At 52.6% G+C, this 23,300-nt stretch overlaps 1 protein-coding gene across 1 annotated transcript in view; it reads right to left on the bottom strand.

Annotated features, from left to right (window-relative positions):
* NRXN2 (neurexin 2) overlaps positions 1-23,300 on the bottom strand; it is a 308,880-nt gene that overhangs the window by 132,724 nt on the left and 152,856 nt on the right. Inside the window, exons 10-14 of the mRNA XM_088659270.1 lie at positions 22,386-22,505; positions 21,269-21,653; positions 19,965-20,155; positions 18,741-18,914; positions 15,670-15,789 (exon numbers count right to left, since the gene is read on the bottom strand). Of these exons, the coding sequence (XP_088515396.1) occupies positions 15,670-15,789; positions 18,741-18,914; positions 19,965-20,155; positions 21,269-21,653; positions 22,386-22,505 (990 nt within the window). The remainder of the gene's footprint in view (positions 1-15,669; positions 15,790-18,740; positions 18,915-19,964; positions 20,156-21,268; positions 21,654-22,385; positions 22,506-23,300) is intronic.

Here is a 23,300-nt window from a genome sequence, read left to right on the forward strand (position 1 = left end):
TCACAATGCTTCAACACAAAAAAAACCCATTCCTAACCACTACCACCCAGTTTTGTTTCAGCAGCCTGATTTTTCTGGGGTGTTTTCATTAAACAATTGAGAGTCAGAAGCTGCCTTATGCAGAGTCTCAGAACGATGGTCCATCTAGCTCAGTATTGACTACACTGACTGGCAGCAGCTCTCCAGGGTTTCAGATAGGGGGTATTCCCAGTCCTACCTGGAGATGCCAGTGCAGACTGAACCTGGGTGCTTCACCCATAAGCTATGGCTCTTCTACTCCACCCCCTCCATGCCAAAGAAAAGAAAAAGATAAATTCAGACATCTGCCTTCTCCCATAGTTGATCTAGATCTCTCTGAAATGTGTTCAGCAGTATATGAGGACAAGGTGGAAGAAGTTGCGGCGGGAGTTGAAAAAGGTGATGGGAAGTGTTTGGGCAGAGTTCTTTTGGGGAAATGGCTGAGCTGGGAGAAGAGGCTACGTCTCAAAACCTCTGCTGTGCTGTTGTGGAAGAGGATGAGGAAGGCAACTAAAGCAGAAGGGGGTGAAAGGGTTTTTTGTTTGTTTTTTAATGCTGAGCTGAAATTAGAAGAACAAAGTTGTCAACTAGCAGGGGGGCAGTGGGGTGTGTGTGTGTGTGTGTGTGTGTGTGTGTGTGTGTGAAACGACCAAAACACTCAGCCTCGCCTGTTCCTCGAACAGTTGAACAGCAGAGATCAGCAAGCAAAGCTTCTCACCATATGGAGATCAGCAAGCGATTAGCCACTAACATCTGATGCGTGGCACGGCTGTGGTGGCTTCTAACAGTTAACAGCCCCGGATGAGAACCCACCTGCCCCCAACCCCATCCAGCCTCTCCACAGACCCACTAACTGGGGCACTCAGGCCTCCTGCCCCCACCCCACTGGCCTGACCCACAGCTAGAGCCCTTCTGCAGAGATGGAGAAGGTTTAGATGCCAGGGGCTGCCCTTTGGATAAAACAGACAAAGACGTCAGGCCCCTTACTATGATTCAACACTCACCCCCACCTCCAGGCTCAGGTTGAACTACCAAAGATTCAGTAGAATGCTAGGACTTGGCCCTGGATCAAGAATAAATAATATATCAGGCATTCTGAGCATGTGAAGTGTGCCTCTACACAGACGACCGTCCCCACAGCACTGAGGAAGGGGTGGAGGGCAGGCCAACCCAGCAGGTCTGAAACAACCTATGGCCCAGTGCAATTAACAAGGTGAGGGTGGGGAACCTCCAACTTGCACCCCACCATCAAGTCTGGAAAGGGGAAAGCAGGCCCACAGCAGAATCCAAGGAGCCCTTTCAGAAGAGACTCTCTTGACATCTCACTTTTGCTGCGAATGAAAAGTCCCAGATCCTTTGAAGAAAGAACGGAAAGAAGAGAGAGGAAGAGAGAAGCAACATACAAAATTCTCACAGGGAAGATGAAAGTGCTCAGGCAAGAGAGTCCCCGAAGGCAGTGGGCCCTGCCTGAGATAGCAGGGGGGAAGCTCTGGAACAGGGGTGGTGGGAATGGAAAGGACAGGCGCCACCCTGGCAATGGAACCAGGGCCAGGAGGTGGGTGTCAGCTGTCAGCCCGCCAACCCCACTGCACTGTTCTGCCAGTAAGAGATGGAAGAGGAGCCTTGGCTAGCAGGCAGGACATCTGGGTTGCCTCCCTATTAGTGCTGTGCTCAAGATATGAAGTACTGACTGTGCTCTGGAGCATGTGCAGAGTTCTTCACCCCTCACCACTGAAATATAACTACAGGGGAAGAGGAGGGGGTTTACTTTGTTCATGTTTAGAACCTAAGTTTTTGGTTTTTTAGTGTCAAGCTTAACGTCCAGTGCATGCAAATTATCGACAGATGACAGAGTTTTCTTGAGCATATGCAGATTGCCTTTCCTTTGCTGCCACTAAGGTGGGGGGAACTGCCTCTCAAATCTGGGTTATCTTCTCTCCAGGTCATGGGGCATGACTTGTGCCCTAGAAACTTCATTCCATAGATTAAGCCCTGCCTGCCCCCCAGCTTTGAGAGGGGAGTGGGGGCCAACGTACCCAGGAGGGCAGGAGGTGGCGATGATGTCAGGAATGCCCTTCCCCGGCTATGGCAAAGCTGCCTTTCTCCGACTCCTTTGCCACTCAGACAAATCTTTCCAGTTTATTAGGCTTGTGAAAGCTTTCTATGGACGTGGCTGCATCCGTTTATTGGGGAGGGGGGGCGGAGAAGCAGCTACATGAAGTGACATTTCATTAGAATACAAACCAGGATGAGGAGCCCTCAAGCCAGTGCCCCCCCTCCCCTAGACGCCCATATCAGCCAAGAAAACCCAGTGCTTAATGAAATTCTAATATCCCCTAATGGGTTCCTAATCTCCCACCCCAGTGCCCCCCTTTCCGTGTCCCATTCCTGCGCCTGACATTTCTCTGGCCTGGCATGGGAAGATAATAGAGAGACGGAGCTGGCAGGCAGATGGCAGCGGTGATGGGGCGTGTGTGCGTGTGTGAGCATCCAAGTGTGGGCACCACGCTGCTCTTGCCCAGAGTCTGGGGCTGGCTGTGGGGCCCTGCCAAGACTGGGGTTGCCCAGCTGCCAGAATTCTGTCTCCAGGGAAACCTGCACGGAGGCTGGTTCTCACCATGTCACTCCGCACCTGGGCAGGTGCTCTTTTTTTTCTTTGCGCCCCAACCGCATTGTGCAAATCGGCCATTGGCCCGTGTGCCACTCCGGCAGACAAGCATCATGGGTTGGCCCCCAATGAGGACTAGTCAGTTAGTTTTGGGGATTTGCTTGCTCATGCAGAATTGAAAGCGGGGAGAACAATACTGCTGCTGCTGCTGCCGCCTCCACCACCCGGGGTGGTGGTGACCCTTCCTCCCATGTCTTGGCTCTGGATGCACCAAGATTGCAAACCGTGTCCAGGCGCCATGTGGACTGGCTACTGCCACCGCCTCCAAAGGCAGCACCCACATTTTTGTCAGCGGGGGCCTGCAAAGCGACTTTCACACCAGCACCTCCGCAGGGAGACTCACTCCACCAGCCGGACTCCTGTGCCACACAGAAGGAGGGTGAGAGCAACACCTCACCCAGAGACTGTGCAGAGTGCCAGGCAGAGCTGAGAGCAGGCCGCTGTAGAGGGAGGAGGGACATCTGAAGGGTCCAGTGGAGATGGGGGGGAGGGACACACAAGGGGGTACACAAGGGGTCATAACTACTGGGATCTGCCGTTGTCTGAAGGAGCTGGTAGGGGGTAAAGCTGCTCCCCCCCACACCACCACAAAATCTGCAAAGCCCCCTCCCCTCTTCCTTTCACCCTGCATGTGGCCAGCATATAAAGCGAGCAGCCAAAGCCATTCAGCGGGTACCAGCTGCTTCATGCCAGATGTTATCACAGCCCCCTCTGGTGCCCATCTTGAGCCCTGCGTTCTGCTGGGGCAAGAGGAGGCAGGGGGCGGACACACACACCAGCTGCGTGGCTCCATGAGCCGAGTATTGAGCATGGATCTGGGCTTGCTGTGTCACCTTCGAACCTCAGTTCCCCACCTGTAAAACAGGAGCAGTGGGCCTGTCGTGCAGAAGGTGAGCACAGTGAAAATGTAAAGAAGACACATGAGTCACGTTCCCCCCCCCCACAAGTGTACATACAAACTGCTATCTGTCCTGAGAACTAGAATCAACGCTCTTTCACCCACAGAACTTGTTGCAGGAGGGAAAATGTAGGCCAGAGGCTTTGACATCCAGGAGAGTGAAAGGGGGGGCTCCTTCACACTTCCGTTTGCCCCACTGCTTTCCCCCAGAAACACCAGCGGTTTAATGCTGAATCGTAACAAATGGCAATCTGGTTTTCTGCAGATTGCTGTTTGTTCCAATTCAGTCCTAAAAAGTGGGTTTTGCTGGGGGAAAGCAGTGGGGTGAATGGAAGTGTGGATGAGCCCCCTCCTTAGACTCTCCCGGATGTCAAGGCTTGTGGCCTACATTTTCCCTCTTGCAACCAGTTCCGCGGGTGAAAGAACATTGGGGCAAAGGCAAAATGGCTCAGACAATTGCCTAGAAAGTACAGGATAAGCGGCAAACATAAACACCAGGAGGATCCAACAGTGAGGAAATATTGGTTAAAACAGTGGCAAAAAACAGCCGTAAACACTATCTTATACTGCAACCGTGTGCCTTAGACTAAAGCCTTCTGGGATTTTTGTTTTGTTTTGTTACCTTGCCTCAAAGAGGGCATCACAGAGCAGGAGAGGATCCAAAACCTAGGGCAACTCAGTGGGACCGTCACAGTAGGTGTTTGGGGCAGGAGGTGCCCAAGGCTCCCTCAAGAGAACAAGCAGAAGGGGGCCCCAAATGAAGCAAGGCTGGCTTGGCACATTTTTGAAATAAGTGAAGCAATAAAGTCATCATCGCCTTTAAAAAACCACCTTCCCAGGTAAGATCACTAAGTCCAGAGTCCAAAATGCCCTAAGAGCACCACCCCTAAGGTAACTGAGCACAACTGAATGGGAGAGGAATGACGCAAGAGGTTTTCTGGAGTATGGGCAGCATATTTTCTTTTTCTCCAAACACTATAGCGTTAATTGGCTAAGCAGGTTTGGTGGTCAGTTTAGGGGAGAAATAAAGAAATATTTCATGTGGCACTTGACTTGGGGACTTGAAGCGGGTTTGGACTACTAACTCAAATGGTTTAAAAAAAGTCCATTGGGGAAGTTCCCAGAGAATGGCTCCCCAAGAAGGAGAAGGGATGTTCCTTGCTGGCACAGCAGCTGCTTCGTTTGCAGAAGCCATCATGCCACCCACAATCCCCGGCAGCATCTCCTAGAAGTGCTGGAGAAGGTTTCCTGTCTGAAACCCTGGAGAGCGAGGCCCAAGGATTGAGCCGGCTTGCTTGCAACGTAAACCACAAGCAAGATGGGTCCCATTTGACTACCGCCTGTCAGTAAGGGAGGGCTGGGGCAGATGGATCTGTGGCTTGACCCAACACAGGGATTCTTATGTTCTGTTGAAATGTTTGCCCCGTGACCTCCACAGACTCCCACCCACCACATGTCTCCCCAGCAGAAAGACTAGATGGCGCCTGCAGTAGGCGTTGATCCATTTGGGCGGATGGGGTACTGTCCCACTCCCACTAACCACAGCCTGCCTGGTAGAGCATGAGACTCTTAATCTCAGGGTTGTGGGTTTGAGCCCCACATTGGACAAAAAGATCCCTGCATTGTAGGAGGTTGGACAAGCCACTTCAGGGGGGTGGCACTGCCTTCCTCCTCCATGCTCAAAGTGGGGCAGCTAGAAGGAGTTGGCTCCACCTTTCATTGGCTCTGGCCCCACCACCTGTTTGGGCTCCCTGCCTTTTCCCAAATAAGCATCTGTCACCACTGGGTGCTGGGTTCAAGGAATGTCACCCTTCTTTTGCCATGGCACCCACACCCACAAAATCTTTGTGTTTCCGCTCACGCGATCAAACTGGGGGCAGCGTCCTCATCTTGGCCGCCCAGCCTTCAAGACGGCTTATTTTGAGAATGTCTCATTATAGATGACTGGGTGGTGCTTCTCTGGCTTGTGCAGTGAGGGTGAAGGGGAGGGCAGAGCTGGACTTCCCCTTGGACCCGCATCCTCGATGCAGCACACAGAGGAATGCAGGGAAGGTGAGCGTAATTAAGGGTGACACCTTTACTATTTCGCTTTGTTTTCTGTCTCCCAGCTCCTGTACACAATTTCATTATGCCAACGTAATTTTAATTTTATGTCAGATTTTAATATTGCCTGCAAAATGTTTTTCCCCTTAACCCCCCCTCCCCAAATTCTCTCTGCTTCCTTGCTTGCTTTCAGACCCCACCCCCTGCTCGCTTTTTCTGCTGGAATCTGCCAGGCCAGGCAGAGGCCTTAATAACAGCCTCAAGACACTTTAATTTGCAGCTTTTAAAAGCCATGTCATCTCTCCTTTAATTTTACCACCAGGGGTTGCAAATCAACTACTCTGTCCTGCCTGATTCCCACCCACAGTCTCAGCCCCCCTCCTCCCACCCACATAAGCAGAGGCACACACGCACGCACGCACACGCACACGCACACACACCCAACCCCAGGCCCCTTTGCAGAACAAGCTCCATGTGACCCAAATTTAGAGAACTTTCCATCTCGCAAGCCACACATTTTTTCAATCTGAGGGCCACATTCTCTCATGGGCAACCTTCCGGGCCGGGGGGGGGGCACATGGTGAAGTGGAACCAGAGGCAAAAGTGGGTGGAGCAAGGGACTCTTTGCTATGTCCATTCCAGCCATGCAAAAATCAAGTTTCTTCACACACACACACACACACACACACTCTGTCTTTCCTCCACCCAGGGAAGCAAGCTGCATTATCACAGTTCAAGGACACCAGGCAGGCAGGCAAAAGCACTAGAGGATGGGGCAGAGCAGGGTGTCCAGCTTGGAGGAGTCCTGAGAGCCAGACTGAGAGGGCTTTAGGGCCTCAATGTAGTTCCCACCCCCATAAAATTAAAACTCGGTTGTGTAACACTGAGGCTCAGCCCTGGAAAGGAGAGTTCCTCTGAGCATGTACCAAGTGCCTGTATGAGATAAAAAGGGTTCATCTATGGGGCTTCCTCCCTTTAGAAACAAACCACAAAGACATCGTTCGTACAGGTTGTGTGGCACCCACCTCTCCCTGAATCAGAGAAAAGCCTGGTTCATTAAGTGGGCTGTGATTGCTATAAAGGGAGCCTTCCAACCTGCCTTGATTATTCAGGCTGAAGGGGTGTCAGAAGGTTGCCCCTGGAAGTGAGTCACACCCAGCGCTGCATGGGGGCGGGGTGGGGAAGGTGAGCCTAGTGGGCTGAGAGGCACGTTCTGGAGGGGGGAGAAGCACCCCAAAGAAGCCTGAGGTTACTTGCCTTTGATCCTGCCTTTGCCCCAGCCCTGCTAGGCTGGCTGCTACCTACACACACACACACACACACACACACACACACACACACACACACACACACACGTCATTCCTCCAGACTGACAAGGACACTGGAAGTCTCCAGTGCAATGTTTCTGTTCAAAAGGGAATGGGTTTCTGCAAAAGCCACCCTTTGCTTTTCACACAAGAGCACCATAGATTCATGAGAAAGGAGCCAGAGACAAGAGCCCCGTTTTCAAATGCCAAGGGCAGGCTGGAAAGGTTGATGGTAAACAAAGAGGAGGGTATGTGCAGTGCATGTTTAGGTAGAAAGGGTGTGTGTGTGTGTGTGTGCGCGCGCACACACACACACACACACACACACACAGAGAGAGAGAGAGAGACACCAGGCCTCTTTGGAAAGGAGGGAGGCCATCATGCACCCTTGAGATGGGAGCCGCCCCCTGCGTGCTGCAGCCGCCCTGCTCACAGCAGTCTCTACCCAATCAGACGCCCTGCAGGGACCTGCTCCTGCTCCGGCCTCAGCTAATGGCTCTGAAGCACAAGGCAGGCGCATCACCGATGCTGAAGTTGTGCACTTCGGGTGCCCCCTTTTACTGAGGGCCAGAACCCTGCCTGGCCTCTCTAATCAGAAGACCATTAACAATCTGACTAATGGGAGGAAGAAGCCCCCCCCATGTCCTAATTGGCCTGGACACACAACCTCACAAGACCAAACACGCACACACACATTCTTCCGTTTCCTATCAACCTTTTTAAACAGGGCTTTGGAGAACACATTCTCTCATGCGCCTCAGCCAAGTGTTGAATCCCTCCTTGGTTAGAGCGTGGTGCTGATAACGCTAAGGTTGCAGGTTCGATCCCCACGTGGGACCGCTGCATGCTCCTTTGTTGCAGGGAATATAATACTTTATTACGGTCAAAGACCAGCTCTTGTAAAAATCCCTTTGGAAGAACAGTTCCAAGGAACATAACATATATGTGACAAGTGTTGCAGGGATTTGGGCTAGATCAGGCATCCCTAAACTTCGGCCCTCCAGATGTTTTAGACTACAATTCCCATCATCCCTAACCACTGGTCCTCTTAGCTAGGGATCATGGGAGTTGTAGGCCAAAACATCTGGAGGGCCGCAGTTTGGGGGTGCCTGGGCTAGATGATCCTCAGGGTCCCTTCCAACTCTACAATTCTACCATTCTATGACTGGGAGTGGGCTGAGAGTGAGAAAGGAAGTCACATTTGCACTAAGGTAGCCATCTGCACACTGTCCCCAAAGAAGGGAGATGCATCTTCAGCAGAAATATTTAGCTTGCATCACAGGGGTGTGGGAGGAGAGGCCTTGGTGCCCCATCTGCTCAGTCTGCTGCTACCCTGGTGCTCACAGGCAATTTCAAGGCCCCGCCTCCCTTCTCAGGGTTGTCTTTCAACCAGACTTGGACTGGACAGTCCTTCAAACAGAGGGCTGCCGTCTGTAAAGCAGGGCGCTTGGCCACCCTGGCAAGTGGAGAAGCTCATCCTGAAATCGCCAACCACAAAGCGTGCTGGCGGGTCTTGGGCCAGTCATTCTCTCTGCATCTTACCTACCTCGCAGGACCATGGAGAGGATGAAATGTCTCAGGTCCCCACTAAGCCATTCCTTGTCTTTCTGCTTACCCTACCTCACAGGGTCATTGTGAGTATGCAATAGGGAAAGAGAGAGCCCTGTATGCTGGCTTGAGCTCCTAGGAGGAAAAGTGGGCTAGAGGTGTAATACGTGGCAATAGAACAAAACTAATTACCATGCACTTTAATATTTACCACAAGGGTGGCCAACTCCCAGTCTGGGGGGGGGGGCGATGGTCTGGTCCTCCAAGACAATTTTTCTCCTCACATAGCCCCTACCAAACCCAAAAACCCCTAGAGCAGGCATCCCCAAACTGCGGCCCTCCAGATGTCTGGCCTACAACTCCCATGATCCCTAGCTAACAGGACCAGTGGTTGGGGAAGATGGGAATTGTAGTCCAAAACATCTGGAGGGCCAAAGTTTGGGGATGCCTGCCCTAGAGAAACACTGAGAGCATAAGGGGTTGATAGAGAGGTCGGCGGCCCCTCTCCCAAATCCAGGGTCCTACAGGGAATGCAAATTGCACTGCCTTCCCCCAAGCCCATCACGTCAATCATTTGATGATGAGGGTAGGCATGCCTGTGTGAGAGAGTGTAGGGAAACCACAGCCACTGCTGCCCCCTGAGGACTGGCCAAAGCTGGGTGCTGCGCTCAGGTCAAGTAACAGGAGCCGCTCCCCAACTGACCGCCATGTTCCTATTTAGAACAAACTTGCCCAACTTTGCTTGGACAGAATCCAGCTTTTTCGCTGGGCTTTCACAGATGGCCAGGCACAAGGGGCTGGGGAAGCAGTTCAGGGACTGGAGGAGACGGGGATGTTCTTTGAACCAAATGAGGCATCTAGACTGGGCTCAGGTTTTGAGGGGAGGGGAGAGGAAGGAGAGACAGAGAGGGGCTGCCTGTGAGTCTGTTAATCTCAGAGAGGCCGGCCAGGGCCGCCTGCAGCCATTGGCATGTTTTTTGAGGGGTGATTGCATTCTGCACATGGCCAGAGGTACACCCTTGTCCTGTTCTAGGCCAGAAAACAGGTTGCAGACACTGGGCACCGCTGCCTCCAGTTAAATCCTGCTTTTCGCAGTCTGAAGCCTAGTCGGAGAAGCCCAGGTTGGAGACATGAGCCACCTCTGGGGTGCAGTTGGAGAAGGGAAGGAAGCTGGGACGATGATGACCAATTCATAGTCAGCCAAGAAAGGAGGAGGAGAAGAGGTTTCTGCTGCAAGCTGCAAATAGCCTCCCTTAACCTGTGAACAGGGTTTCTTGCCGCGTTGGGCCGTATTTCTCAGCTCGTTGTGTAAATCTACCAGCCCTGGCTATTTATGGCCTCCCTTCTGATTTATAATAAGACTGGCCTTCATGTTGCGACAGCCAGGAGCTTAGCAAACAGACAGAAGCAGAAAGAGGAAAGAAGCGGGGGGGGGGGTGTTGCTGGACACCGGTGCCAGGTGTGGAAAGGAATGGCTCTTCTGATATCAGGGTGCCCAGGTGCCCTGCTTTAGGAAGGGCAGTCCTCGTTCGGCCCAAGTCTGGTTTAAAGAGAAAAAACCTTATGAAATGGGGGTGGGTGGGAGCTTGAATGCCTATCAATGGTGAGCACCACCTGTACAGTGGGCTGGGCAGGCACACAGCTCACCTGGTCGTTGTCTGTCCCATTGTGATGAGATGTATTCATCTTTCCGTTTCAAATACAGCAACCATTCCTGTATTTGCATCCTGGTTCAGTTCCGGGGGGCAGATGTGGCTCTCTGGGCTCCCCACCCCCAGCGCTCCTCAAGTGCCTTTTTCATGGATAGAATGATGTCCTGAAACTGGGACAAGGCCTTTGACCAGAGGGGTGTGTGTATGCCAGAGATGGGCAGGGTCAATGCAGCTTCCTGGCTCTCTGGCTCATCAGTACAGCATTGTCACCCTGCACGTGCTCAGAGGCACTTCAGATGACCCCCTGGTGTTGTAACCAGGAAAAAGTATTCTGGACACTCAACTCTCCAGTCACAGGGCCCTGAACCCATCACAGCAACTTCTTTAAATACAGGGCAACAGTATGTTTGGCGCTGGGGTGGGGGGTGGGGAGAAGAGGAGAATGACCCTTGTCCCCTTCCTCTCTGGCACGCTCCAGGGGACTAGCTTAATAGAGCCTTGTTAGAGACTCCTTGGACCTCGTTAGCCAGCCCCTTGCCTCATTAAAATGGATTGGGCTGTCAGCCCCAATATGCAAGTGGTTTCATCAACTGCAGGGCGCAGAGGTGGTGGGTGGGGGGAAGGAGGGCTCAGCGGGGAGGGGGGAACAGAAACACACACCCAAGGGAAAAAACCCAACCTTGCTTCCTGGGATTTGGAGAGAGTGTCCTCCACACCCACTATCTCCTGATTTATCCCAGTCCATGTTTGCAATGAGACCTCTTCTGGGGCTCAGGCAGGGTCCCTAAAACTGAAATGCAGCCTCCTCTGGGGAGGTGCACATGGAGTAGAACACCCACCCTCAGCCCGCCAGAGGGGAGCATGTAGTGCCTTTCTCTTGGCAGATGCTCTGTGCTTCAGCAGGAAGACATTCAAAAGGTAAAGTGTTGGCTAGCATGGAGGGACATCACAACTGGGTGTGTGTGCCTGTTGAACGTCTGGTTGCTGAATTGGGTGTGGGAAATGCAGAGCCTCTGCCCGTGAGCAGTGACAGAGCAGAGCTCATCCCGCCCCTTTCCTGCCTCTGACCATTTTGGAAAACTGAGCAGGCAGCGCAGGTAGGAGCTTCAGAGGTGGGGGAATGAACAGAGAAAGGCTGACCCCAAGATAAGAAGACTCAGTGGGCTGGGGGGGGGGGCTCTGGACTCTGAGCAACATCAGTATCACCTGAGTCCTGTCTCTGGCCTGTTCCTCCCTTCTGAACTGCAGCAGAGAAGACGGAGCCTTTCCTGTGGTGGCTCCTTGCCTTTTGGAATGCCTTCCCCTTAGAAGGCCCACCTGGAGCCCTCCTTACTTTAACATTTAGGCACCAGGCCAAGGCATTTCTACTTTCCCAGTCTTCTTAAAGAACCGCTAATACAGTATGAGTTTGACTTTACCGCCTCTTTAAACTAGCCATTACATCTTTCAATTTGCTGCTTTGATTTGATGTACTGTATACTTTTAAAAGCACTACTGTATTATAATTTTATATTGTGCTTTTGCTTCTTACTGCTGTGTTAGCCACCCTGGGAAAAGACAACCTATACTAATGGTGCAAGATGTAAATTTCAGATGTGGATAGATAAGATAGATAACTATTCCCACCTTGTATCTGCAGAATCTAACCAAAAGCAGCAAAAATTTCCTTCCATTTCCAATGTTCAGGCTGTGGTGCTGTTCCTTGCATGCGTTTGTGTATCACAAGTCTCAAGGGAACCCAAAACTCTCCAGTGAGGACTGAGCATGTTCTCTGGCCACAGAATGCCAAGTAAATGTTTTGGTGTGTGTGCAGCTTTTGTGGGTAGAGAAGTTGAGGGCTCTGTCACAAATGCCAAGGTGGGAAGACCTCTTACCTGGGGCCTGGTAGGGAAATGTGTGGCATGGTGTTTAGAGTGATTGGACCAAGACTGGGTAGATTCAACTCCCCACACAGCCATGAAGCTCACTGGGTGACCTTTGGGCCTGTGACTGGTTCTCAGTTTCTAATGTATGACACCTTGAGCTCCTTGGAAAGAAGATGCATAAATTCTCCACCCTATTTTCTGGCACAGAAATATGATGGAGGCGGTGGCAGGGGGATTTTGCAGCTTGTTCTCAAAGTTATTGTGGTGGTGAATTTCTCCTAACCGTTACTTGGGAGGGGTTGGCAATTAGCAGCGGCAACAGCACAACTTTTGTTTTGTGAATCCAGAAGCCATTTTGCACCCCCCACGATGCCTAGGACCAAGTGTCATTACAGGGCATCATGGGAGATGCAAAATCCCAACCACTGGGCCAACAAATAAGGTGGGAAATATCCTGGTGAATATTTGACTAAATGACCCTTTTCTTTCAGGCACGGAGGAGAGCCAGAGGCTTGCCAAGGGAAATTCTCAGAGCATTTAACTAAAATGCGTCTTCTGACAAATTGCAGCCCAGCTCCAGCCTGGGAAGTTTTGCGGGAGGCCAAGGTGAGGTTGTTTGCCAGGTGGCTTGAATGCATTTAACAAGGACCACAGGATGCTCCCCAAATCTACCAGGAATCACATCCTCTTTGGCACCAGTAATAATGTATGCTAGGCTGGTAGGTGGCGTGGGGAGCTGGGTGCCAGACTCCGGGTGCGCAATGGTGGTAGTAATAATAATAATAACAATAATTTATTATTCATACCCCGCCCATCTGGCTGGGTTTCCCCAGCCACTCTGGGCGGCTTCCAACAGAAGTATTAAAATACAATAATTTATTAAACATTAAATGCTTCCCTAAACAGGGCTGCCTTCAGATGTCCTCTAAAAGTCTGGTAGTTGTTTTTCTCTTTGACATCTGGTGGGAGGGCATTCCACAGGGCAGGTGTCACTACCGTGAAGGCCCTCTGCCTGGTTCCCTGTAACTTGGCTTCTCGCAGCGAGGGAACCACCAGAAGGCCCTCGGCAATGGTATGACCTTGGGGTGCTCAGCCTAGTCTTGGCAGGTGAGAAGAGGCTGGCTGCTGATTTTTTTTATGTTGTTTGCAATGCTACTCTTGCTAGTTCTAGACTTTTAAAAAATCTCTGATTTGTGTGTGACTTTAGCAATTGGGACTTATGATGTTCATGTTTTACTGCAGCCTTCCTCAACCTGGTGCCTTCCAGATGTTTTGGATGACAACTCCCATCAGCCCCAGTCACTACAGAGAAATAGACCAAAATGTCTGGGGCACCAGGCTTCAGCACAGCGCTTAGCAGCAGCAGCAAAGGAAAGGCACTCTGCACATACAAGACCTTCTGTTTCCTGGAGAGATGCACCTAGCATAGAAAACAGGTTCCATATTAAGCCTTGGCCTGATGTGCTCTGGCTCTGTTGAATTCACCAAGAGTTCTTGAGGCAGCAGCCCCTGGCCTCTCCCTCCGGGAAGCTCTCAGAAGGGCCAGGAGAGGTTCCCATAAACCCACACGCAACCCTCTTTCCCCATCTTTCACTTCCATGGCATGGCACGGAGGAGATTGTTCGTTAAAAACTGAGCAAGGGAACTGTCAAGGTAAAAACTATGCAGGAGAAATATGGCTCTCTCAGTGCCCTTCCTTCCCAGCCACCCCTCAGAGAGACTCCCTTAAGGCCTGCACTGCTGCAGAGATACCAGCCAAGTTAAATACCCTCCACTGCAAGTACCACAAGGAGGAGGAAAACCCCCAGCGTAGAACTGGAACGGACCCCAGCCCATCCAGTCAACAGGGCAGTTACTCCCCAAGGCCTACTTGCTAGGTACCCACTAGAAAAAGCCCCACCCCACCCCCCACCCCAGGCACAGAGACAAACCCCCTCCCACTGCTCAGCAGCTCTCTTGAGTACAGACACTCCCCTGCCCCAGGTTGAAACCTCTCATTCTCCTCTCCTCTCAGCCCTTTGGCTGCTCTGCCTTCCACAGAACAGGATGGGGGCTTGAGGGGGGGGTAGGATGGTCTGCCCTAGACTATCAGCACATTTTTAATAGCGAATTTTTCAAAAATGAAAATCTGTCGTGCATCACATACAGAGATAATGTAACAAAGTGAGATTAATTATAGTGCATGGTGACTGCCAAGTGGCCGCAGGGTTTGCAGAGGGGCTACTCTGATAAGGGGGGAAGGGAGAGAAGAGATGCTACACCCCCACCAGGTGACCTGTTCCCCCTCAACCTGTGAGGGCCCTTACTTTGCCCTGCCCACCCAGACCCCTTTTCTTCCCACCTTTGGATTCCAAGCTCAAACCTTACTCCCCCATGAACTTTTGTGCAATATGTTCCTTGCTCCTGGCAGATATGATAACTTGGGACACCCTCCCATTTCCCCTACTTATCCCACTCTGAGATGCTGCCTTTCTGGAGCATCTGGTTCCAGGCTCCACCCTCATGAGCCAAAGGCAAACCTGGGACAGGCGGCGGCAAAACAGATCAATCTCACCTACAGATATTGGTGCAAATTCTCACGTGGATGAGACGTCCCACCCAACCCAATACAAGACCAGCCACAATTGTTTGAGAAGCTCAGCAATGAAAAGTGCCGGGGTGTCAGGGTGTGTGTATGTGGCTTCTGCAATTCAGTCGTAGTGGTACAGAGTTCACCTTCTGGCTGCCATCTGTTCAGTGGGGCAGAGGGGGCTTCATTAAGTGGGGTGTAGGCATTGCCATCTTCACACAGTTCTCAATGCTGAACCCCCCCTTTCCCTCATAGTCCCCTATGCCGTTTGGAAGGTTCTTGCAGCAGGGAAGACCCTTGGACCCCTAATTCCCCTTCTGACAGCTCCCCTGCCCCATAAGTGAGGGCAAGTGCCCTAGTGCTGCCCTCTGCTGCGGCAAGAGGTACTGTCTCCCTCTGCAATGGGGCAGTGAAGGTTGTTCCAACTCCTTCCCACTTTTCCGCAGGGGTGTGTGTGAGGGTTCGCGTGTGCAGAGAGGGTTGTTCTCTACCGTGTACCATGAGATTTTTCTCCTTCCTGCCCCCCCCCTTCAGATTACCTATAAAGTGCGAACTTTAACTCTGGAGACAAAGAGATGACTCGTTTTCCACTGATATGCATTTGTAGAACGCACAATGCAACAGCCTTTTAATAATAACCTGACTGTGTCGCTCCTAATAGTGAACCTCATGTGGTTTCGCCAACCGCATGGTTGCTTTTATTCCTTCGTTTTGTTCGGTCTCATCTAGCCATGGGTACCGTGGACCTTGAGAAGCTTCCTGGGTGCCCGGGTGAGAAGACCGCCAATAGACACACAAACACACACACACACACACCGTTGCTCCCCTGGGGACTTGACTGCCCTCTGTTCCCTATCCCACACAGCAAAACGCCTTGAGGAAGCAGGCTGCCAGAGGGAGGGAAGGTGGGCAGCACTGGGCCCACTCCCCAAAGGGGGGAGGAGGGCTCCAGTCTGCAAAATGCCAGCCACAGCCCAAGCGGCGCTACTAGTTTATTGCCTTGCTCAGTGTCCAGAGTGTGTTCCCCCCTTGGGGCTAATAAACTCCACCCTTTGCCTACCCCCTCCCTCCCACTCCCATCTCCCCCCCCCCGCTACTCACGGTCATTGCACACGGGGCCACCATATGAGGTCATGGTGCAATCGCAGGTGTAGCCGTCCCATTGCTGAAGGCAGACGCCCTGGTTGGCGCAGGAGTCCTCCGTGCAGGTGGTGCTGGGACCTAGTGGGCGGGGCCAAAGAGAGAGAAAGCAAGAGGGGGAGACTTCAGGGCTTTCTGAGGTTCCCTAGTCCTCCCTTGCCTTGTCTGACTCTGGCTATCACGTGGCAGGCCCCAGAAAGCATCATCGCCACCTAATCACAGCTTGTCCAATCAGCTGCAAATCTTCCTTGATTGGCTCACGGTTGTTACGTGGGCTGCTGGCCTCCTCTCCGTGTGGGGCTGCCCTTGAAGATGGCTCAGGCAGCAGCTGAGGCACAATTCTGCAGCCCCATGGCTGACTGGGGGTTCCTTCAGAGCGGGTGGGGTTTTTTTGTGGGGTGGGGATATATTCTGCATTAGAAGTGGATTTATACTGGGCCTTCCACACACTTTCCCACTTTACTAGGGCTTGCCTATTCATTAACTTAAGAGGCATTTATAAACAGCTTAGTATTTTTAAAAGATCTATATGGCAAACAATTTTATTTTGTTAAAACAAAAAGAAAACCAATACCATTAAAAACCAAGGAAAGCAGCAGAATAGAAACATGTGAGAGCTTATAGAAGGCAATAAGGCAGAACTCCATGGGATTCAAACCAATGCAAGAGGGCTCCAGCCTTGTGGGTAGGGTTGCCAGACTCCACAGAGGACAGGACTTCTGTGCCTTTAATTGCCCTGCTCTCTTTTGAGTCTGGAAACCTTAAAGAGAAACCACCAGACCCTTTGTTTAATTTCCAAGCAAAAGGTCTGCTGGTTTCTCTTTAAGGTTTCCAGACTCAAAAGAGAGCAGGGCAATTAAAGGCACAGAAGTCCTGTCCTCTATTGAGTCTGGCAACCCTACTTGTGGGTCAGGAAAAGCCAGGAGGTAAAGATATGTCTTTATAAGTCTCCCGAAGCCAGTGGAAGGGCAGAGAGCATCATGGCATCATGCCACATGCAGGGGGAATGGCAGGAAAGGTCACTACCCTGTGAAGTTCTCCAGACTTCTCCAGACAATCTAAGTGATCTAACAGGTCTGTCCAGGGACAGGAAGCCTTTCGGGTAATCTAGTTTCTAGTTGCTGAGGGCTTCAGCTGTTAACAACAAGGCCTTAAATGCTGGTCTGGTAGCTGATTGGCTTCGTCAGCACAGGTGTAATAGGTGCACATCCAGGGGCTCCACTCAGCATCCTGGCCACAGCAGCAGCCACTAGCGAACAGGAGTCCACTGGTGCAGCTGCCAAGGCAAGGCTCCTGTCCACATTCCTTCCTCCATGTTCTGCTGCTACATGATTGCCGTACGGAAGGGCCCCTTTTGCACCGCAGTGCAACAAAAGCCGGACCAAAAACAAATCAGAACCTGGGTGGTGTAAGAAGTTACAGGATTTCAGCAGGACTTTCTGGGACATGCACTTGTCAGAAACAAAGCAGCCTCTCTGCCCCCCCCCAAAAAAACTGCCCCAGGACCATCAAAAGCACAAATCATCCTGAATGAACAAGGGGAAAGGATGTCTGGAGGGGCCTGAAGACAAATGGGGAAAGGTTACACTGTCTGGGACATTTTAGTTTAGGAGAGAGGTGAATGAGGGGTTGTGAAGATGGGAGGGAGTTTATTATTACGCATGACATGGGAAAAGTGGCTTGAGAAAAGTTTCCCTCCCTCTTGCCTAACACTAGAACAGGCATCCCCAAACTGTAGCCCTCCAGATGTTTTGGGCTACACCTCCCATGATCCCTAGCTAACAGGACCAGTGGTCGGGGAAGATGGGAATTGTAGTCCAAAACATCTGGAGGGCTGAAGTTTGGGGATGCCTGCACTAGAACATGCATAGGCAAACTCGACCTTCCAGATGTTTTGGGACCACAACTCCCATCATCCCTAGCTAACAGGACCAGTGGTCAGGGATGATGGGAACTGTAGTCTCAAAACATCCGGAGGGCCGAGTTTGCCTATGCCTGCACTAGAACCTGGGGACGTGCAATGAAGCTGAATGTCGGAAGAGTCAGGACAGACAGAAGAAAGTCCTTCCTCATGCAGCTCAGAGCTAAACTATGGAACTCCTGCAAGATAGACACCAAAAGAGGATTAGACAGTTTCATGGAGGATGAGGCTATCCGTGGCTACTAGCCATGATCGCTATGTTTTAGCTTCTAAGAACACAAGAGGACTTCTGGTGGACAAGCTCTCTGCCCTAGAGTGCTAGCTGGCATCCTGAGTGTGGAGAGTTCTGCTGCTGTCCTGCTCATGTCCTGCTCGTGGACTTCTCTCTGGCTTGCCACTGGGAGAAACGTAAAGGGGGACTGCATGGGCTCCCTTTTGTCTGATCCAGGAGGACTCTGGGGAATGTCAGCCGCCACCTCTCAGCTCTGGTGCACCAAAGGCCAGTTCAAGGTGGATGTAATTCTCTTCAAAGCTCTTAGCAACACAAGGATGTTCCAGCTAAACATATTTAGAAAGGAGAAAATACTGCATTTGTGCATTCTTGCTTTACTGCAAAAATGAAACAAGGGTTGTTGTGTTTTAAATGCAAAACCCCAGCTTGAGGGTGGGTGGGAGTGGAGGCCAGGGACCACAGAGCAAGGCCTCACAAGAGCAGCCCACTAGGGATGCAAATAAGGCTTCGCTGCCTCCCAGATGCTATCCCCTGCCTTGTCGTCAGTCTACACGGGGCTGGCCAGGGCTGGAATTACATTCAATGTCAGAAAAATTGCTACTCAAGCCTTGGAAATTTGGGAGGACAAGAAGGGAGGGCCATTGCTTGGCAGAGCCACTGCCTGGATGACAAAGTTAATGGAAGAATGCAAATTCCAGAGGAAACAGCCTCTTGTGTTACAGGAAATGAACACATTTTTTTTTTAAGGAAAGAAAGAAAAGCTGGGCCAGGTGTGAGGGAAAGGGATTTGGAAGAGAGAAGCAGCAGAGGAGGGGAGTATGTGCTTAACCTGTTCCCTGCTCCAAATCAGACCTGGCCCACCCTGCACCCCCCCCTTACCATCACAGCCCCTCTCAACGTGCCCGATCCGGTGCAGGGCGTCGGCGATGAGGTCTGGGAGTCGGCCATTGAGGTCCACGGAGGCCAGGCAGCCCTGGAAGCCGTCCCGCGAGGCCACTAGCTTGGGCAGGTTGTTGAACATGTTTTTGCTCAGGCCTCCAATGTACAGCTCCCCTGAAAGGTGGAACGAACACATGAGGGGCCCTGACACCCCAGGCTGCACCTCCCAGTTCACCCCCCCCCCCGCCCCACAGCAAATGCCCAAAGGCCTGCATGGCTGTGTGTGTTTTGGTGGTGGTGGGGAGGGAGGTATGACCATGGTTGTGGTTGGAGAAAAGGGAAGCTGGTCAGATCCCGTCAACTTAAAAGGTAAAGGTAAAGGTACCCCTGACTGTTAGGTCCAGTCGTGGATGACTCTGGGGTTGCAGCGCTCACCTCGCTCTATAGGCCAAGGGAGCCGGGCATTTGTCCGCAGACAGCTTCCGGGTCATGTGGCCAGCATGACTAAGCCACTTCAGGCGAACCAGAGCAGTGCACAGAAACACCGTTTACCTTCCCACTGGAGCGGTACCTATTCATCTACTTGCACTTTGACGTGCTTTCGAACTGCTAGGTTGGCAGGAGCTGGGACCGAACAATGGGAGCTCACCCCGCCGCGGGGATTTGAACCGCCGACCTTCTGATCAGCTACCCCAAGGCTCTGTGGTTTAGACCACAGTGCAACCCGCATCTTAAGAACTTAAGAACCATCAAATCAACTCTTGAGCATAAAAAGATGTCACTGCCACAATGCTAAACAAGCCCACCAAGTCTAACGAAAGATGAGAGACAGCCACAGGCCAAGGAAGGGGAAGGGTGTGCCTGCTTGACTGTCCTGGGGGCCAGATGCTCTTGGCTTGGGGCCTCACTGCTGCTGTTTTGTTTCATTCCTGAGCAGCCACCCACCCCCCACCCACATAAAATCAGACCAACAAAACAGGGTATTTGCCTAAAACAACACTAACAGGGTGCTATAAATGTGGGCAGATTAAAACTGTCCCCCACGCAACTTGGTAGCACAGTAGCGCCACATAAAGGAGCTGCGAAGCATGTGTCCATTTTGACAGGGCACAGGGGACTGGACCTCCACTCCAAACGCATCAGCGCATTCCCATAAACTGCAAGGAGGCTGCCCTCTAGTGCCAGGAGATGGTATTGCGAGCCAGGCCGGCCCGGTAAGCTCACCCTTGAGGTCCAGGTTACGGGCACCGTTGGAGTGCTGTGTGACAGTGCGAGAGTCGATCTTGAGCGTGTGCACGTTGTTTGTGTCGCGGGACACGATGACGTTGTGCCACTGGTTGTCGTTCACCGGCTTGTCCGAGTTCCCCTTCATGAGCGAGGGCCCGTTGCCCAGGTCAAAGACGTAGTGGATGTACCTGCAGGAAAGAGCGGGGTGGGGGTGGGGAAGGCAGGGGATCAAAAGGTTCGTCCAGCCTGACCTCACCCCCCCCCCAAAGCAGGCAGAAGATCCTTCCCAGCACCAGCCACACGTGACAAGCCCAGAGTCAAGCACAGTCCACCAAGCACATGGGGTCATCTACCAATGGGTCCTGCATTTCTTGAATGCCTGGGATTGAATAAAGGAGCCTCTCCCTAGCCACACAACAAGGAGGGGGTTTGTTTTTCAAGATTTTCGGTGTGTGTGTGTATTGAGCTGTTCCCAGCTTAAGTGGCACAGCTCCCCCTTCATCCCCTGCCGCCCCCCCCCCTCTGGCAAATGAGCAGCAGACATGATTGTAGGTAGACTGCAAAATAATGAAGAAGTGGCAGCCTCTTTTCTCTATGCTGGCTGGGAGGGGCTCTCCAGAGTCTCACCTCCTACCTGGTCCTTCTAACTGCAGGCAGCAGGGACTGAATCCGGGACCTTCTGCACACAAAGCATCTGTCCCTTCCCCCCAAATATTCAGAGTGGCTTGTAACTGGAACTTTGCCAGTCCCAGGAGACCCCAAATATGAGGGTCCATCCAGGGCCTGGAGAGGATGAAAGCAACTAGCGTGCTGTGACGGTAAAGAGTGTCGGACCAGGACTAGGGTTCAAATCCCCCGCTCGGGCATGAAGATCACTGGGTGGTGACTTTGGGCCAGTCACTGCCTCTCTCAGCCTAGCCACCTCGCAGGTTGTTGTGGGGATAAAGCGGGGAGAGGGGGAACCCTGTACGCAACCTGGAGCTGCTCGGAGGAAAAGTGGGCTAGAAATGTAAGTCATGGGCTAGAAACGTAAGTCATCCATCAGCGAGGCGGGGAAGGGCGTTTATGCAGGCATCTTGGCTTTGCTGCCTGAGGCAGCAGGCGGGAGGGGGCAGCACTCTGGCTGACAGGTGGGATTTGTAGGGATGGTGTACATAGATCTTGCTCATGTCGCTGGGGTGTGGGTGGGGCACCTGGACCAGGAGGCGGGGCTTAGAGGTGTGCATACGGGAGGTCATTCTGGCTAGGTCTGGCAGGATGTGGATGGTGCCCCCCCCAGCGCCTCCTTGTGGACCCCTCACCCCTTGACAAGCTCCACCACGATGAAGTCGTTCCCGTTGCCGCTGTTGAAGAGGATGAGCCCATCGGTGGCCGTGGTCTTGAACTGGAAGAAGAGGTGCATCGAGGCATAGGCCTGCAGCATGGCCAGCGCCAGGTAGCTGGCTTTGCTCTTGAACGTGACGGGGTCGGCGATGATGCTGCGGAGGCCGAAGCGGGCGTTCAGCTCACAGTAGCTGATGTCCCCGTTCTTGCAGAGGTCCATGTAGGGCATCCCGTTGAAGACCAGGCTGCTGAGGTGGCCGATGAAGTTGGAGGGCACCACCGAGATGAAGCGCCGCTCGGTCATGATGCCTGTCTCGATGTTGTGGAACTCCAGGCGGGTGTGGGCGCCGGCCATTTGCCCTGCTTGGGCCAAGCACAGTAGGAAGGGGAGCACACTGTTAAAATGGAGCCGGGGGGGGGATGCTGGGCAGTGGGCGGGGACGGACGGACAGGACACACGGTTGCCACAAGATCTCAGGCCACAGCCGAAACGGGACAGAACTCCCCTGATCAGGCTGGGCAGAGCTCCTTCCTGCTCACTGTCTCTCTTGAAGCAAGGAAGAGCCTCTCCTTTCTTACTGGCGAGTGGTGACCAAGGAGAGAAGGGAAGCAAATGGACAGCATTTGCTCCCCACCGTACACTCAGTGGCTCTCTGCCCCCCCCCAGGGGATACTTCGCCAGGCCTGGAACCCTGCCCCTTTGCAGGCTGGCAAGGTTCCTGCTCCTTGCTATGGATTCCCCACAGCCCCTCCATACACTCCCAGTCCAGACCTGCTGGACTGATACTGCTAGCAGTCCCCCTCTCTGTGTCAACATTGGCAGCCCTGGATCACTTGCCCAATGTGCCCCCTAGTGGTCAAACTCAGGCATGGTCCCTCCTAGCCAGCTGCTCCCAAAGTCATTCAGTGCCACCTGGTGGCGGAAATGGAGAACCGACAGCAACAATTCTGGAAAAACTGCTTACGAGTGTGCGGGAGAACACACCCGCCTGCAATGATGCCAGGATGTTGGCTCTTTGCAGTCCCAAGGGCTACCTTCTTTGTCCCTGAGTGCTGAAGCCCCTTAGCTCGGGCTGGCGACCTTCCTCGGCTTACCTTCCACAGTGACGTTGTCCACAGAGAGCTGCAGGTTCTTTCCGCGCCGGAGCACGCGGACCGTGTGCCACTCATTGTCGTTGAGTTTGTGACCGGCAAAAAGGGTCTCGGGGCCTTTACCTGCAATGGGGCAGGCAGGGTGGCAGAGTCAGGGCAGGCCTGCTGCGTGAGCAACAGCCCCACCCCTGCAGAGGTGAACCTCTCAAAGCCTCGCACAGGGACCCAGCCCAAGAATTAAAGACACACACCCCAGTTCACCGTATCTTTTCACCCTTGCAGGCACATGCACACTCCCAGCACACAAGCCCAGCCATTTGCATGGCTGCAACTTTCCTGTCTCACACACTCGGTCGCCACTCCTGAAACGTACATCCCACAGGGCCTCCATCCTATCCCAGGGAAGCTGAGAGGGTCAGAAGGCAGCCAGACCCATAGAACAGGGCCCATCTACACTGTCTGGGGTGCCCTTCTTGGAATCCATGGGCAGTATGTGAGCTTCAGGTGTGTGGAAGGGGAATAATCACACCCAGGTGTCTTTTGGCATGAGATCCTGAGCAAAGGACCATGGCTCAATCGCCAAGTTCAACCCTTGCCGGCATCACCAGGTAGAGCAGGGAAAGGGCCCTGAATCTGAAACTCTGGAGAGCCACTGCTGCCATGAGTGCACACAATACTGAGCAAGATGGACCAGCTCACTTTTAGGGCAGCTTCCTCCATCCCTTTATTCTGAACGATGAGGACCAGAATCTTTATTTTAAAAGGAGGTGACACAGCTCCACAGCAGAGCACCTGCTCTGCACACAAAGGACCCGGGGTTCAATAACTGGCATCTCTAGATGCAGCTAGGGAAGATCACAGTCTGAAACCTGGATGGCTGCTGCCAGCTTGTAAAACAGGGAGGAGATGTCAGGCTTG

The sequence above is a fragment of the Zootoca vivipara genome, chromosome 16 (assembly GCF_965207765.1).
Source record: "Zootoca vivipara chromosome 16, rZooViv2.hap1.1, whole genome shotgun sequence".
Classification (NCBI taxonomy): Eukaryota; Metazoa; Chordata; class Lepidosauria; order Squamata; family Lacertidae; genus Zootoca; species Zootoca vivipara.